The sequence below is a fragment of the Prionailurus viverrinus genome, chromosome B1, assembly GCF_022837055.1.
Source record: "Prionailurus viverrinus isolate Anna chromosome B1, UM_Priviv_1.0, whole genome shotgun sequence".
NCBI lineage: Eukaryota > Metazoa > Chordata > Mammalia > Carnivora > Felidae > Prionailurus > Prionailurus viverrinus.
In genome coordinates, this window is record NC_062564.1 from 17,331,922 (window position 1) to 17,346,713 (window position 14,792).

At 42.3% G+C, this 14,792-nt stretch overlaps 1 protein-coding gene across 1 annotated transcript in view; it reads right to left on the reverse strand.

Annotated features, from left to right (window-relative positions):
* Positions 1-13,892, reverse strand: part of MTNR1A (melatonin receptor 1A) — a 39,340-nt gene extending 25,448 nt beyond the window's left edge. The window contains exon 1 of the mRNA XM_047855610.1: positions 13,626-13,892. Within this exon, the coding sequence (XP_047711566.1) occupies positions 13,626-13,851 (226 nt within the window). The 5' untranslated portion in view covers positions 13,852-13,892. The remainder of the gene's footprint in view (positions 1-13,625) is intronic.
* Positions 13,893-14,792: the final 900 nt, after the last annotated feature.

Below are 14,792 nucleotides of genomic sequence, written 5' to 3' on the forward strand. Positions count from 1 at the left end.
GACAATTACTCGGAGGTTCTCTCCTTAATTCTGCCCCTTGTGTGAACTCACTTTCATGTTTCCCTATTTATTACCTATTTTTTCATCCTGAGGTAATAGCTTTTATTTATTTATTTTTAATTTGAATTTTAGCTACACCATGAATAATTTAAATTATTTTAAATTTTTTAAGATTTTTCATTGGAATAGAGCTGACCTACAATATTATATTAGTTCCACGTTTACAAACAACACAGTGATTCGACTTTCATGTACATCACAAAATGCTCACCATGGTGAGTGGAGTTAGCATCTGTCAGTCAAGCAGGATCTTTTTTTTTTTGTTTTTTGAGAGAGAGAGAAAGAGAGAAAGAATGAATACAGGAAGGAGGGGGAGAGAGGGAGAGGAACAGAGAATCCAAAGTGGGCTCCACGCTGACAGCCAACAGCCCGTGTGAGGCTCGAACTCGTGACCGGAGCTGAAGTCAGCCTTAACCAACTGTCACCCAGCTGCCCCTAGGCAGGATCTTTTAAAACATCTCATGACTACTTCAGGCTTCAGCTGCCATCTAACCAGCCAACTTGCAAATTCCTCTTGAAAAATTTTTCTGCTATATAAACATGTTTCTAGTCTTATACCTCTGTATGCCAGGTCTTAATTTTTATTTGAAAATAAAAGAATTTTAAGTGCCCGAATGAAAGCAACCTCTTTGGAAGTAGGATCCAAGCTTAGCATGTCATCTTGTATTTTGACAAACCAACAAGTATTTGCTGACAATTTATATTCTGTCTTAAACTGTAGGTAGGCAGTAAGTATTGACTTAAATGAATATTCAATCCAGTAAATTCCAAAAGCGCTCACTGTCAGAGCAGGCAAGCATCCTTTTAAGCCAGAAGTGCCACAACTCAAATTCAACCTAAGTAGCCTGAATAATATTCAGCGCCAAGTAGATTTGTTTGTTGTTCTTTTTCTTGTCCCTTTTTTCTAAGACGAATGCCTTCAGTGTGATTGCCGAAAGTGGATAGCTCTGTAGAAGAATAAATCTTAGGACATCTCAATCGAAAATCCAGAAGTTTATTCCGCACTTGCAGTATCATTGAATTTCACTGAAATTTCTTGCATGTCACATACAGCCCCCAGGTGTCATGTAAACTTGGTTAGCCAACCTATTTGAAAGGTGAAGAACTTAGGATGCTGATTAAGGAAGCATCTTTACAAAGGCAGGGGTGGGTGACACTGGTGTTACCATGCGGAGTTCTAAGCATGAACAACTGCTTCTTTAAAAACAATCTGTTAATTGCCTCTGGTAGCCTAGAAACATCCTGAGAGCGTGCATATTTCTTATGCTAGAAAATAGGGCATTTCGCTCAGCGAGGCAACTTAAAACCGCTTAAGGGAGGAAACTCAAGCCATCTTAGATCGCGCTATTCACCTCAAATATTCCAATTATCATTTTTTAAAGATACTAATAAAGAATTAGAACAATGTCCAGAGACTCTATGGAGATTTAAAACGACGTCCAAAGCAGATATTTTTCCAAACGGGTATTTTTTTTTAATTGACGTATAATTGACCTACAATGTTGCATTAGTTTCTGGCACACAACATAGTGAGTCAACATCTGTATCTGTGATGCTCTGCTCCCCACAGATGTAGCTACCATCAGTCACCATACACTAGTGAAATACCATTGAATACGTTCCCTTTGCTATACCTGTCATTCGTGTGATTTATTCACCCCATAACTGGAATCCTAAACTTCCCATTCCCCTTAACCAATTTGCCCATCTCCTATCTCCCTCCTCTCTGACAACCACCAATTCTCTGTGTTTATGGGTCTTTTCTGTGTGTGTGTGTGTGTGTGTGTGTGTGTGTGTGTGTGTGTTGGGTGATTCCACATATAAGTAAAACTGAATGGTATTTGTCTTTCTTTAACTCACTTCACTTAGCATAATACCGCCTAGGCCGACTTATGTTGTGGCAAATGGCAAGATCTCATTCTTTTTTATGATTAATATTCCATTGTGTTTGTGTGTGTGTGTCAAATTCTTTATCCACACAGCTATCGATGGACACTTCAGTTGTCTCCATATCTCAGCTGTTATAAATAATGCTACAATGAATATGGGACATAGATCTTTACAGGTTGGTGTTTTTGTTTTCTTTGGATAAATAACCAGTAGTGGTATTATTGAATCATGGGGTATTTCTATTTTTAATGTTTGGAGGAACCTCCATACTGTTTTTCACAGTGGCTGCACCAATTTCCTTTCCCACCAACAGCACATGAGGGATTTCTTTTCTTTATGTCCTTGCCAACGCTTGTTGTTTCTTCTTCTTGATTATAGCCATCCTAACAGATGTGAGATGATACTTCATTGTGGTTTTGATTTGCATACTCCTGATTATTGGCGATATTGAGCATCTTCTTATGTGTCTGTTGGCCATCTGTATGTCCTCTTGGAATAATTTCTGTTTATGTCTTCAGTCCACTTTTTATTCAGATTGTTTTTTTTATATTGAGTTGTATAAGTTCTTTATATGTTTTGGATATTAATTGCTTTTCGGAGGTATCGTCTGCAAGTAACTTCCATTCAGTAGGTTGACTTTTAGTTCTGTTGATGATTTCCTTCACTGTGCAAAAACTGTTTTTATTTTGATGTACTCCTAATAGTTTATTTTTGCCTTTGTTTCCTTCACCTGAGGAGACATATCTAGAAAAATGCTGCTATGACCAGTGTCAGAGAAATGACTGCCTGTGTTCTCTCTAGGATTTTTATGGTTTCACATTTAGGTCTTTAGTCCATTTAGAGTTTATTTTTGTGTATGGTATAAGAAACTGGTCCAATTTTATTCTTTGGCACGTAGGTATCCAGTTTCACAGCACCATTTATTTGAAGAGACTGTCTTTTCTCCACTGTATATTCTTGCCTCCTTTGTCATAAATTAATTGATCGTATAACTGTGGGTTTATTCCTGGACTCTCTGTTCTGTTCCATTTATCTTTGTGTCTATTTTTATGCCAATACCATATTGTTTAGACTCCTACAGCTTTGTAGTATATCTTGAAATCTAGGATTGCGATGCCTCCAGCTTTGTTCTTCTTTCTCAAGATTGCTTTGGCTATTCCGGGTCTTTTGTGATTCTATACAAATTGTAGGATTGTTTATTCTATGTGGAATAATAATATGGCATTTTGATAACGATCGCATCGAATCTGTAAATTGCTTTGCGTAGGGCAGACATCCTCACAATATGAATTCTTCCAATCCATGAGCATGGTATATCTTTCCACTTGTTTGTGTCATCTTCACTTTCTTTCAGCAGTATTTTATTGTTTTCAAAGTACAGATCTTTCATCTCCTTGGCTAAGTTTATTCCTAAGCATTTATTCTTTATGGTGCAATTGTAAATGGAATTGTTTTCAATTCAGATACTTTTCAAATCAGGTATTTTAAAAAACAGAACCATCAAATGTTGGTAAGAACTAAATGCAGGAGGTTTAATTTAGGACATTTTATCTTTGGTTACCTTTCAGAATAGCCAAGGGAAAAATGATTGTGAAAGCTAGCAAAAATAACCTCCATCATATCCACGATTAATGCTGAAAGTTGCTACTTTCTTATGCAATGAATAGGTGGAGGAACCAAAGATCAGATCCAAATTTAATCCTGTAGACGAAAACTCAATGACATATTTAGGAGTCTTAATCCGGTTTCCAGGCAATTCTGAGGATTACTTTGGCAAATTTGGATAAAATTGGGGTTCAATAATAAAATACTACACAAACCAGAAAAAAAAAACAGAAAAATTTAAACAGTAGCCAAGCATGCAAGAGAAAAAAAATCAATAAAATGTCTTTACAAATAGAATATTGCCTTGAATCAATAATTTTAAATATCATGAAGAGCTGTAGGAAGAGAATGTCAACAGTACAGAGAAGAATTCTATCAGATAGTGAATTGTGTTAAACATTGACTTTGTTAGCTTGAAATCATTTTCCACGTCTGTACATACATTTAGGTCATAAGTTTTTGAATGGTAAATACTTGTCTGAGAAAGTTATTGTAGCTTGCAGAGGTGATTCATTTTAAATTAGAGAATGGCTTGGATATTGAAATAATCAGCCTCTCAAAGGTTGGATATTGCAACAATCAGAATCTCAGTGCTACATGCTGCTGCAGGGGGATAATGTTTATTATGAAAGGGAAAATGGACACCTAAGAGAATTTATGCAATTTCCATAATGTTGCCAAAGAGAATTCAATCCTAAATGTTTAGTTTCTGACTGATTTCACTTATCATTCATATTGTCCACTTAAAAAAAAATGAGCATTAAAAAAATAACATAAAAAGCACTAATTGTAGAATACATACTACTAATAACACGATAGCATTATTTCTGTAGTATTTTATAATTTCAAGGCGATAGGTGGGTGGATGGGTGGGCCGAATCTAAATCTATTCTCCTAGCATCCCTGTGACACAAGATGGGGAACTAAGGCTTAGACAGATTGAATAACTAGACCCAACACATATTACAAATAAAGGTATCGCAGATATAAAGGACTCAGCCTGGGTCTTCAGATTTTCATTCCTGTGCCCCTTCCACTGTTTCGCACTGGGTTGTATGCTGGAGTAAGAAATACTGATCCTTCATCTGTGAATTTGGAGTTTCAGGGTTGTTGGGTTTTTTTTTTTAATCTACCTGAGGAGGTCTATATAAGAACAAATAAAATGTGGGGAAGTGCTTTGAAAATTGAGAATTGCTCTATGTGCACAAGTACAAAGCACTAGGCCTCCTAAATAAGAGGTTATTTTTATACCTCATCTGCAGAAATCAGATCAAAATAGCTGTCTGTGAAAAGTGCACCGCACACAACAATCTCACAAGTTGCCTACTTTCCTTTTCTCAAGCTTGAAAAACGTTTCACGCCTGAATTAATAAATTTGCAAAATAAAATTGTAGGATTGAAAATCTAAATGCCTTTAATAATAGGGCTTAGCTTGATAAGGGCGCTGGAAAATACTCCTGTTTTAAATGGAAATGTTCATCATAAGGTGACCAGCAGTTTTTGCAAAATCAGTTATGGATGAGAACAATATAAAAGAGGTTTTACTTTTATCACAAAAGGTTTAGATTTTCAATTAAGACACCGGAGCTGAGTTTTGAGGAATACTCTGGATCTGTTCTAATTGCGCATGTCCCAGAAGTCAGACCTTTGTTAGAATTCTATTTACTTTATATCTGAATTCTCTGGATATTAAATGAATCATAGGACAGCATCACTTTAAGGAAGAAGAGACTGTAACAGGCAAAATGAACCTTTATGAAAAAAAGATTTCTGAAAGGAGAAACTGACTCAATAATACTGTCCAAAATGTATTGGCTTTTGTTTGTTTTAATGTTTATTGAGAAAGAGAGCACGCGTGAGCAGAGGAGGGGCAGGGAGAGAGTCAGAATCCAAAGCAGAATCTTGGCCGTCAGCACAGAGCCTGACGTCGGGCTCGAACCCATGAACTGCAAGACCGTGACCTGAGCCGAAGTCGGACACTTAACTGAGCCACCCAGGTGCCCCCAAATGTATGGTTTTTATTTTTATTGTGGGATTGGGGCATTTGGTTCATAAACAGATATTTTGTTTGATGTTTTTGGCTTTAAAGATCCCACAGAACACTGGTTTTTAAATCACCAGTAAACTATGAAACTAGCCGCCTTCAGGACCGCAGTAGAGACATCCCAAACTGATTTTGCAGGAGAGATTGTCTGATTCTTTATTCTGTAACACGGTGAAGGGCTTCCTTCTATCTTTGAACACCTATCTATCTTCCTTCTATCTTCCTTCCATCTTTGAACACCTAAGAGTGACATGCTCACGCATGTGAACCCCCCAGTTCTTTAGATGTGTGTTGTCACCAACAAGGTTGGCTGGCTGCCAACCTAGCCTGTTCCTCCTAAGTGGTTACATTTTTGAAGGGGTCACTACAGGCCTAGAAGAGCCAGTCCAGGTGGTCCAACCAGAGGCCAGAAAGCTCCCCCAGGGGGACTGTTCACACCCATACACCGTGGTTCAGTTCATCATAAGTGTCCCCAGTGCATCCCACCCAAGCTCACAAGAACCTGCATAAATCCCAGGGATCCAACCTATTGTCTCTGTGTAGTCGGTTACTTCGTTCTCTGCCAAGAAGGGAGAACTACTTGGGAAATGTCTAAACCTTGGGAGCATTTCTTGGGAAAGAAAACAGGGAAACTAGATGTTCTGCTGAGATATTTTTTAGCAGATGGGACACGAATCACCCAGATAGTTTAGGACAAGTGAGACATACTTTCATCATAACACCATATCCTAGGTCTGTGATGCCTGTTATCACTGTATGTGTATATAACATTGCATTCACAATTCTTTTTTTAATTTTTTGTAATGTTTATTATTTTTGAGAGAGCGAGCATGGGAGGGGCAGAGAGAGAGGGGGACAGAGGATCCAAAGCGGGCTCCATGCTGAGAGCAGCCAGCCCCATGTGGGGCTCGAACTCATGAACCGTGAGATCATAACCTGAGCCGAAGTCAAACGCTCAACCAACTGAGCCACCCAGGAGCCCTGCACCCACAATTCTTATTGCTAGTCAATCTCATAACATTAGAATGTCCAACTTCACAGTGAGTTTAATCACCATGCAAAAAAGGATCCTAGAAGCACAAAGACTCAGATTTTGTCCCACCCCATCATTTTGCTGATGTGAAAACAGTCCGGGGAGATGGTGATTTATCTGTAATCGCAGATCCATTCAGTAAAGAGGACCTGGAGTCCAGGTTCTAGATCAGTTCTCTTTACAGGCTCCTCCCACACTTCCCTGTAGGATCCGGTGACAGGTTTGTCCCCAACACAGGAGTGCTTGACTATAAGCACATGCATATGCTTGTTTGCACCCCATATGTGATGACAAATCCACCTCTATCATCATGCCTTGCCCCTGAACTTTCTCCTGACATTTGAGTTAATAAGGGAAGCTTCCACATGCCCCTTCCATACCACCTGTCCCCATTCTCACAGGATCCCAAGCGAGTCAGAACTTAGAACAAGGAAGATTGCCCTCAGGAGCTCATGAATGGCAGGTGACCCAGATATTCTGAGTTTTATTTCAGACATATTACTGCTTTGAATTATTTTGCAGGGTAGCACAGAAGCCAAAATATAGATGAACTTTTCTTTTAAGGCATTTGTAAGAGAACTTCTAGAATATAATACATTTGTAAGTTCAGGACTATCTTTTTTTCTGATGCATGGCACAATTAGGAAACAGATGCACATGTGACCTCTTTGAAGAGATCAAACCTAATGATGGTGATTAAAAGATATTGAAGAACAGAGTCAGAAACCGTGGTGGAGAAGAAAAGAGAAAGCGAAGGAAGAGAAGGAAAGAGAGCAAAGAGAAAATGACAGCCAGGGGAATGGTGAACAGAGTGGTCAAGGGCTCAATCAAGGTAGCTATGAACACATTCGATGGGACCTAGCCAGGAATACTGGTGAACTGATGGTGAGGGTGGCCAAGGGCACTGGGGGAGGCAGTGAGCCTCAGCTTTCCTTATCTGAGCAAAGGATAGAAACAAAGAGTCAAGTTCAATACAGGCAACCAATTGTTTGTGGATGGTGAAAGAGAAAATATTCATGTTGGCGGTTTCCAGTACTTAGACTTGGCGTAAGTTCTAGTTCAAGCTGTGAATAATAATAATACTGCCATCTCTCAACACCCTTATTTCATTTCCAAAAGTGACGGTCATGTGTGTATACATAAGGAAAAATATATTAAGCTGCGTATTTATGTTTTGTGCACTTTATTGTCTGCGTTATGCCTCGACTTCAAAATAGTGGGGTTTTTAAAAAATTTAGTGTTTATTTTAGGTGGGGAGGGGCAGAGAGAGAAAGAGACAGAATCTGAAGCAGGCTCCAGGCTCTAAGCTGTCAGCACAGAGCCCGATGCGGGGCTTGAACTCACAAGCTGTGAGATCATGACCTGAGCCGAAGTAAGACACTTAACTGACTGAGCCACCCAGGCGCCCCTCAAAATAGTATTTTTTTTAAATTTTTTTTTAACGTTTTATTTATTTTTGAGACAGAGAGAGACAGAGCATGAACGGGGGAGGGGCAGAGAGAGAGGGAGATACAGAATCAGAAGCAGGCTCCAGGCTCTGAGCCACCAGCCCAAAGCCCGACGCGGGGCTCGAACTCACGGACCGCGAGATCGTGACCTGAGCTGAAGTCGGACGCTTAACCGACTGCGCCACCCAGGCGCCCCCAAAATAGTATTTTTTAAGTAGGCATGCCTGCCTAAAACTGTAAGAATCTTAAAAACAGCCCTGGGGCATCCAAGGTTTGCAGCTTCTCTGAGTAGAAACGCAAGAAGGATAGAGACAATACAGGCCTGAAAGAAACCAGTGCGTTCAGTCTTGTACCTAACAGGAGTTACACTCGAGCAGAGAACACAGTGCTGATGATGATCTAGTCTTACAGTCATTCTAGGGAAGTTTTTAATTTGTTTCTTTTTATAATACTGACAGTTTACCCCACTGCGTACCAGATTTAAAAATAATAATAAACTCCTATAGACAGGTATCTTTCTAAAATAGTATGGTGCTGTCTTCTTAAACAGAATACACCTGCTGTTTCAGGAGGAATTAATGGTGAGCAGAGTTCTTCTTCACAACATTCCCTCCAGGGATTGTGCTTTTCAGTTTTTCAGACCTGTTGTTAATGAGTCAGTTTCAACCCGTGCTGTTGGCCGCATGTGTTGTTCCTTTAAATGTGTCAGTCATCCTCCTAATTTATGGCTTATACTCTGGACAACGAGCCTCAGCGCTCTACAGTGCTGTAAGAACAAATCAGGGGCGCCTGGGTGGCTCAGTCAGTCAAATGTCTGACTCTTAATTTCAGCTCAGATCGTGATCTCATGGTTTGTGAGTTCAAGCCCTGCATCAGGCTCTGGGCTCATGGCATGGGGCCTGCTTGGGATTCTCTCTCTCCTTCACTCTCTGCCCCCCCCCCCCCCGTCTCAAAATAAATAGACTTAGGAAAAAATTCTAAGAACAAATCAGCAATCAGGGGGTGTCTGGTATTTGCTTCTTTCCATTTACTGGCTCTATTCTAGATAGGTTACATTGCCAGATCACTGAATTTTCAATAGGCAAGATACTAGACTTTTGCTTTATTTTTTTTTAGTAAAAGTTTTTTTTAAGCATAATATACATGGAGGAAAGTATACAAATTGTAAGTTTAGAGTGCATGGTTTTTAGCAATTTTTAACAAAAAACACTTAACAGTTTTTAATACACCCTTGTTAGCTATACCTAGAAAAAAAGAACACATAACATTACCTACTTCGTCCTTTTCAAAGTACGCATCATTTTCCACATGCAATGTGTCCTTTCCCATACGCGTGGTCTCACTAGGTAACTGCAACAATTGTGTGAGGCTAAGACGTGAGAGGCCTTCTGTAGTTGACAAATGGGGACAGTGAGGCTTGGATAACTTACCTGATGTCTCAGATCACAAAGTAGAGAGCAACGATATTAATCCTAGCGTCCCAGGGCAGGACTCTTCCCATTACTAGGCTGTGAAATTGACTCAGAAGATGGAACGCGGTGGTACCAATTCTAGTCTCACAGTTTGGACAGGAGAGAGCTGCACCCCAGCAGCTAAGAGCCTGGTGGGCTTTTGGAGCCTGTGTCTGCTCCGACTGACCCGTGCCCCTGAGATACGGCTGTGAAACATTTTACATTTCTTCTCGGGGAAGTCACCTGTCAACATACCCTCTTAGGCGAGGGAGGGGCGTAAATTAAGCCCGCCATTATACCAGATTTCCAAAGGAAACGTCAAAGCTGCAGATGCCTTAGTTTTCTTATTTCCTTACCTCATTTCTTCTGTTCTCTTCTTTGAGTCTTATCTCATTAATACCAACACAATAATTTAACTGAAATGGAAGGATCGAACAATCATGAGAACTCTTGATAAGCATCCTATAACTCGCTGGAATCAGCTCTCTCTCTCTCTCTCTCTGTTTCAAAATTATCAACCATTCTAGAAAGCCTCAAATGGTTTGAATTGCAGCAGTGGTACAAGTGAAGAAACAAAATCCCAATTATAAAAATATGACAGGTCTAAAGCTTTGCAAATGAAAGCTCACAACGGGTCTCCCGGCTAGCCACAGAAATGTAGTGTGCCCTGGGCGGCCGTATTGAAAACTTGCTATTGAATACAAAATACAAAGTCGTGTGGAAGGCACCCTTTGTACAACTATTTTTCACAAAACAGAAGAAGCTGAATTGTTTCAGGCATGTGAATGTTTTTTTTAAATGGAAGTTCTTGCAAGACCCAAACTTCCCAATGATATAATAGTTGCTATCAGCAAGGCAGAATGAGCTCTGGGGACAAGCTCTGTGGGTTCGATACCCTGCTCCACCGTGTGCCTAGAGTGCACACGACCAATCTGTGCCCTCAGTTCCTCCCCTGTGACGAGGCTAAGGGTAGCACCCTACTACAGCGCTTCCCCAAGGATTCGGTTTACGTGGCTTTCAGAACTGTGTCTGGCCCACAGAAAACTGCTTTTATTGCTGGGAGGGAAGGAGCCTCTTTTGTGTCTGTTTTTGCAAGGAGACAGGAATGCATTGAACGGGGTCAGAGCAAAAGTCCAGTTATCAAATCCTAATCCAAGAAATTAAAGCAATCACTAACACAATGAGGAGGCTGCGAAGCAGATTAACCTATTATAAGCAGAGCCAGCACCCCCAGATCCCAGAAATAGAGGGAACAGTGGAGACTGGCAAGAAATCAGCCACGATGAGAAAGCAGGCTTCCCCCACTGCTTTGCTCCTGGGGATGACAGGCAATTTTTTTTTTTTAAGATTTTTTCTAATAAGCCCTTTTAAAAAATTTTTAATGTTTATTTTTGAGAGAGAACGTGACAGTGTGTGAGCAGAGGAGAGGCAGAGAGAGAAGGAGACACAGAATCTGAAGCAGGCTCCAAGCTCTGAGCTGTCAGCACAGAGCTCCATGCGGGGCTCGAACCCATGAGCTGTGAGATCGTGACCTGAGCCGAAGCTGGACACTTAACCAACTGAGCCACCCAGGTGCCCTTATTTGTGTTTTTAGATTTCACATTTAAGAGAGACTGGTCTCTCTTATGGTACTGGTCTTTTCTCTGACTTATTTCAGGTAGCATAATGCACTGAAGGTCTATCCATGTTGTCACAAATGGCAAGATTTCATCCGTGTGTGTGTGTAACTTCTGTACATATGTATGCATATGTGTGTATGTATATATATGTGTTCATATATGTATGTATATATATAGTACATCTTTCTCCATTCATTGTTGATGGACACAAAAGTTGTTTCCATATCTCGGCTATTGCAAATAATCCCCCAGCGAACATGGGGGTGCAGATATCTTTTTGAGTTAGCATTTTTGTTTTTGCTTGGCACGGAACTGCTGGATCATCTGGTTCTATGTTTAATTTTTTAAGGTTTCTTTATTTATTTTGAGAGTGAGAGGAAGTGTGAGTGGGGGAGGGGCAGAGAGAGAGGAGAGAGCGAGAATCCCAAGCAGGCTCTGCACTACCAGGCAGAGGTGGGGCTCAAACGCATGAACTGTGAGATCTTGACCTGAGCTGAAGTGGAACGCTGAGGCAACTGAGCCACCCAGGTGCCCCTATTTTTAATTTTTTGAGGAACCTCGATACTGTTCCACAGTGGCTGCCCCGATTTGCATCCTAACAATTTACAACAGTGCACAGGGTTCCCTTTCCTCCACATCCTCACCAGCCCTTGTTATTCCTTCTTTTTGATAATAGCCATCTGATGGGGGTGGAGCGATACCTCATTATGGTTTTGATTTGCATTTCCCTGATGGGTTACGCTGAGCATCCTTTCGCGTGTTTGTTGACCATCTGGATGTCATCTTTGAAAAAACTGTCTATTCAGACCTTGTGCCTGTTTTTAAATCAGATTACTTTTTTGCTGCTGAGGTGTATGATTTCCGTATATATTATATATATCGTATTATACATTCTGTATATATATTCCATATATATTATATGTATCGTATATAATTATATATATATCGTATATAATATTTTAAGTATTAGCCCCTTATCTAACATGGATTGCCAATAGTCTCTCCCAGTCAGCAGGTTGCCTTTTCATTTTGTTGATAGTTTCCTTTCCTGTGCAGAAGCTTTTTAGTCTGATGTAATCCCAGCTCTTTATTTGTGCTTTTGTTCCTCCTCCTTTTGGTGTCAGATTCAAAAAATCATCACCAAGACCGATGCCAAGGAGCTTCCTGCCTATGTTTTCTTCCAAGAGCCTCTTCTTGAAGGCAGAATTCCTCTAGTTTAAGCCCAATCGTATGTGAAATGAGGTTATTCAGTGGACTAACTCAAATTCACTTTGTGTTAGCAGGTGATAATCAAGTTAATTCTTTTTCTAAAAAAGATTTTTTTTTTTCAGAGAATGTGAGCAGGGCGGGGGGTGGGAGGTAGAAAGCAAGAGGGACAGAGGATCTGAAGCAGGTTCTGTGCTGCCAGCAAAGAGCCCCACGTGGGGCTCGAACTCACAAACCAGGAGATCATGACCTGAGCTGAGATCAAGGGTCGGATGCTTACCCTGACTGAGCTTAAACCATTCCCTGTCGCAAGCATTATAGAGACAAAGGGGGCCCTCCCGGAGGGCAGCTAAAGAAAATTAGAGTGTGACCTACTACCTTATTAGAACAAAAAATACTGCTTTTTGACAAACATGTAAGTGCAAGGTTCTTTCCCCTCCCCACCCCCACCTCCAGAAAGTCAGCCTCCATCTAAAGAGCTAAGTACCTCATCACTTAAAGATCTGAACACCCCCTGTCCTGGTCTCCCACCCAAGATAAACCAATTTCAGTTCATTGCTTGGACGATAAAGCAAATTAAACTCAAACACAAAATTAGCTTTAGGTGGTAGATTATATGTAAATATATTCTTTTCTGTAACAATTTCTTTTAAAATGGCAACAAGTTTACATTCTAACTTGGAGGAGTAATAACCTCATTTAGGAGCCTTCATGAGTCTTTGTAAATTGCGTGCCCAAAACTGAAAACTACTCCTGACAACAAAACCAAAATAATGGCACTATCATTTCACCAGCTTCTATATTTTCTCCTATTGTAACAAAGTTGGGAGGAACAATTGGTAAGCTCATTGATCTGATTGTCAAGCACTTCTTGAGGAACTTTCTGCAATCTCTCAATCCAGTAAAACCTCAGAAACTGAAAACCGTATGGTGGGGGTTTCCCCTAAAATTAAGAGGATCTGACTCTGGTTGAGTTTTCTACCCCCTTGAGGACTTCGGACTCCCTGTTTTCTTGGAGAGGAGGGGAGAGAGAGAGAAAAGAGAAAACTTACACATGCAGGTTAAAGGAAAAGTAAAGTGACAGGCTTCTGTCCCTTTGGGAAAAATTAAGCCCCCAGTTTGTAAGAAAAACGCACTTTTTTAGAAAAAGCTAATGGACAGCTGGGGCCGGGGGCTGCGTTCCGCAAAGAGGCCAGGAAGGAGGGGAGGCGGCCGTCGGGTGAAGGTTGGGGGGCGACCCCCCCCCCCCCCACCCCGCGGAGCCCCTACCTGCGTTTCTCAGCTTCTTGTTCCGATACACGGACAGGATGACCAGGAGGTTGCCCAGGACGTCCACCACGATGGTGAAGATGAGGGTGAAGGCGAGCGTGCAGGCCAGCCAGGAGGGTCGCGGCCGCGCCCCCTCCCCGCCGCCGGGCGCCCGCTGCGAGGCGTTGAGCAGCGCGCTGCCGTTGCCCTTAAGGGTCCCGCCCGGGGCGCCCCACGACCCTGCCATCGCGCCTGCCCTCAGAGCGCGGCGCCACCCGGCCCGCGGCTCAGGGCTCCTCCGGGCCCTGCCCGCGTCTACGCCCCATCCCGAGCGCTCCCCCGCGGCCGCCCTGCCCGCTCCGCCGCTTCCCCGCCACCTGCAGCCCGGGGACACAGGGCAGCCGCCCGGAGGCTCCTCGGTCCCCCGGGGCTCAGCCCGTGGCCACAGCGCCCCCGTGCGGGCTGCCTGCGCCGGGCCGCCCGAGCTCCAGCCTGGCAGCGCGCCCCGCGAAGCCACAGGTGGGAAAAGTCAAGGAACTTTCTCAAGTGTTGCACCATTCATGGAACAGAAATTTTCCCCAGCTCCTCCGCCCTCCGTACTGCAAAGGCAAGCCAGCATTTTCATAATCTTCCCCCCCACAAAGCTACTTTTATTTTGATCTTTCTTGAACGCTGTAAGGGTTCAGTAGGTCAACTCTGTCTCCTTCAATTAAAAATAAAAATAACGTTTCCGATTTAAAAATTCCAAGTTCTCAGCCTCAGCCTCTGTGCGTGCCTCTGGTTGCTGCCCCCGGTGGAGAATCCGGACACTGGAAATGGCCCCTTGAAATGGCGGGAAGATTCCACCGGGAGGGCTGATTCAAAGCAACTGTGCACATTTCGTTTCGATTTCAAGCGTCAGCGGACTGAATGGTTTCAGAGTAGCCGCAGTCTTGCTCCGGCAGCCGCTTTTTCTCCAGCTGACTTCTTCCAGGAGTGGTACCGATCCTAGCCGTGTGCTCTCTCCCTGTAGACGTCCAAGATTAGGTTTGGCACATACTCACCCTCGAGCTTTTAAAAAGAGCTTCATTGGGGCGCCTGGGTGGCTCAGTTGGTTAAGCGTGGACTCGACATCCGCTCGGGTCAACGATCTCATGGTTTGTGAATTCAAGCCCCACATCTGGCTCTGTGATGACAGCTCCAAGCCTG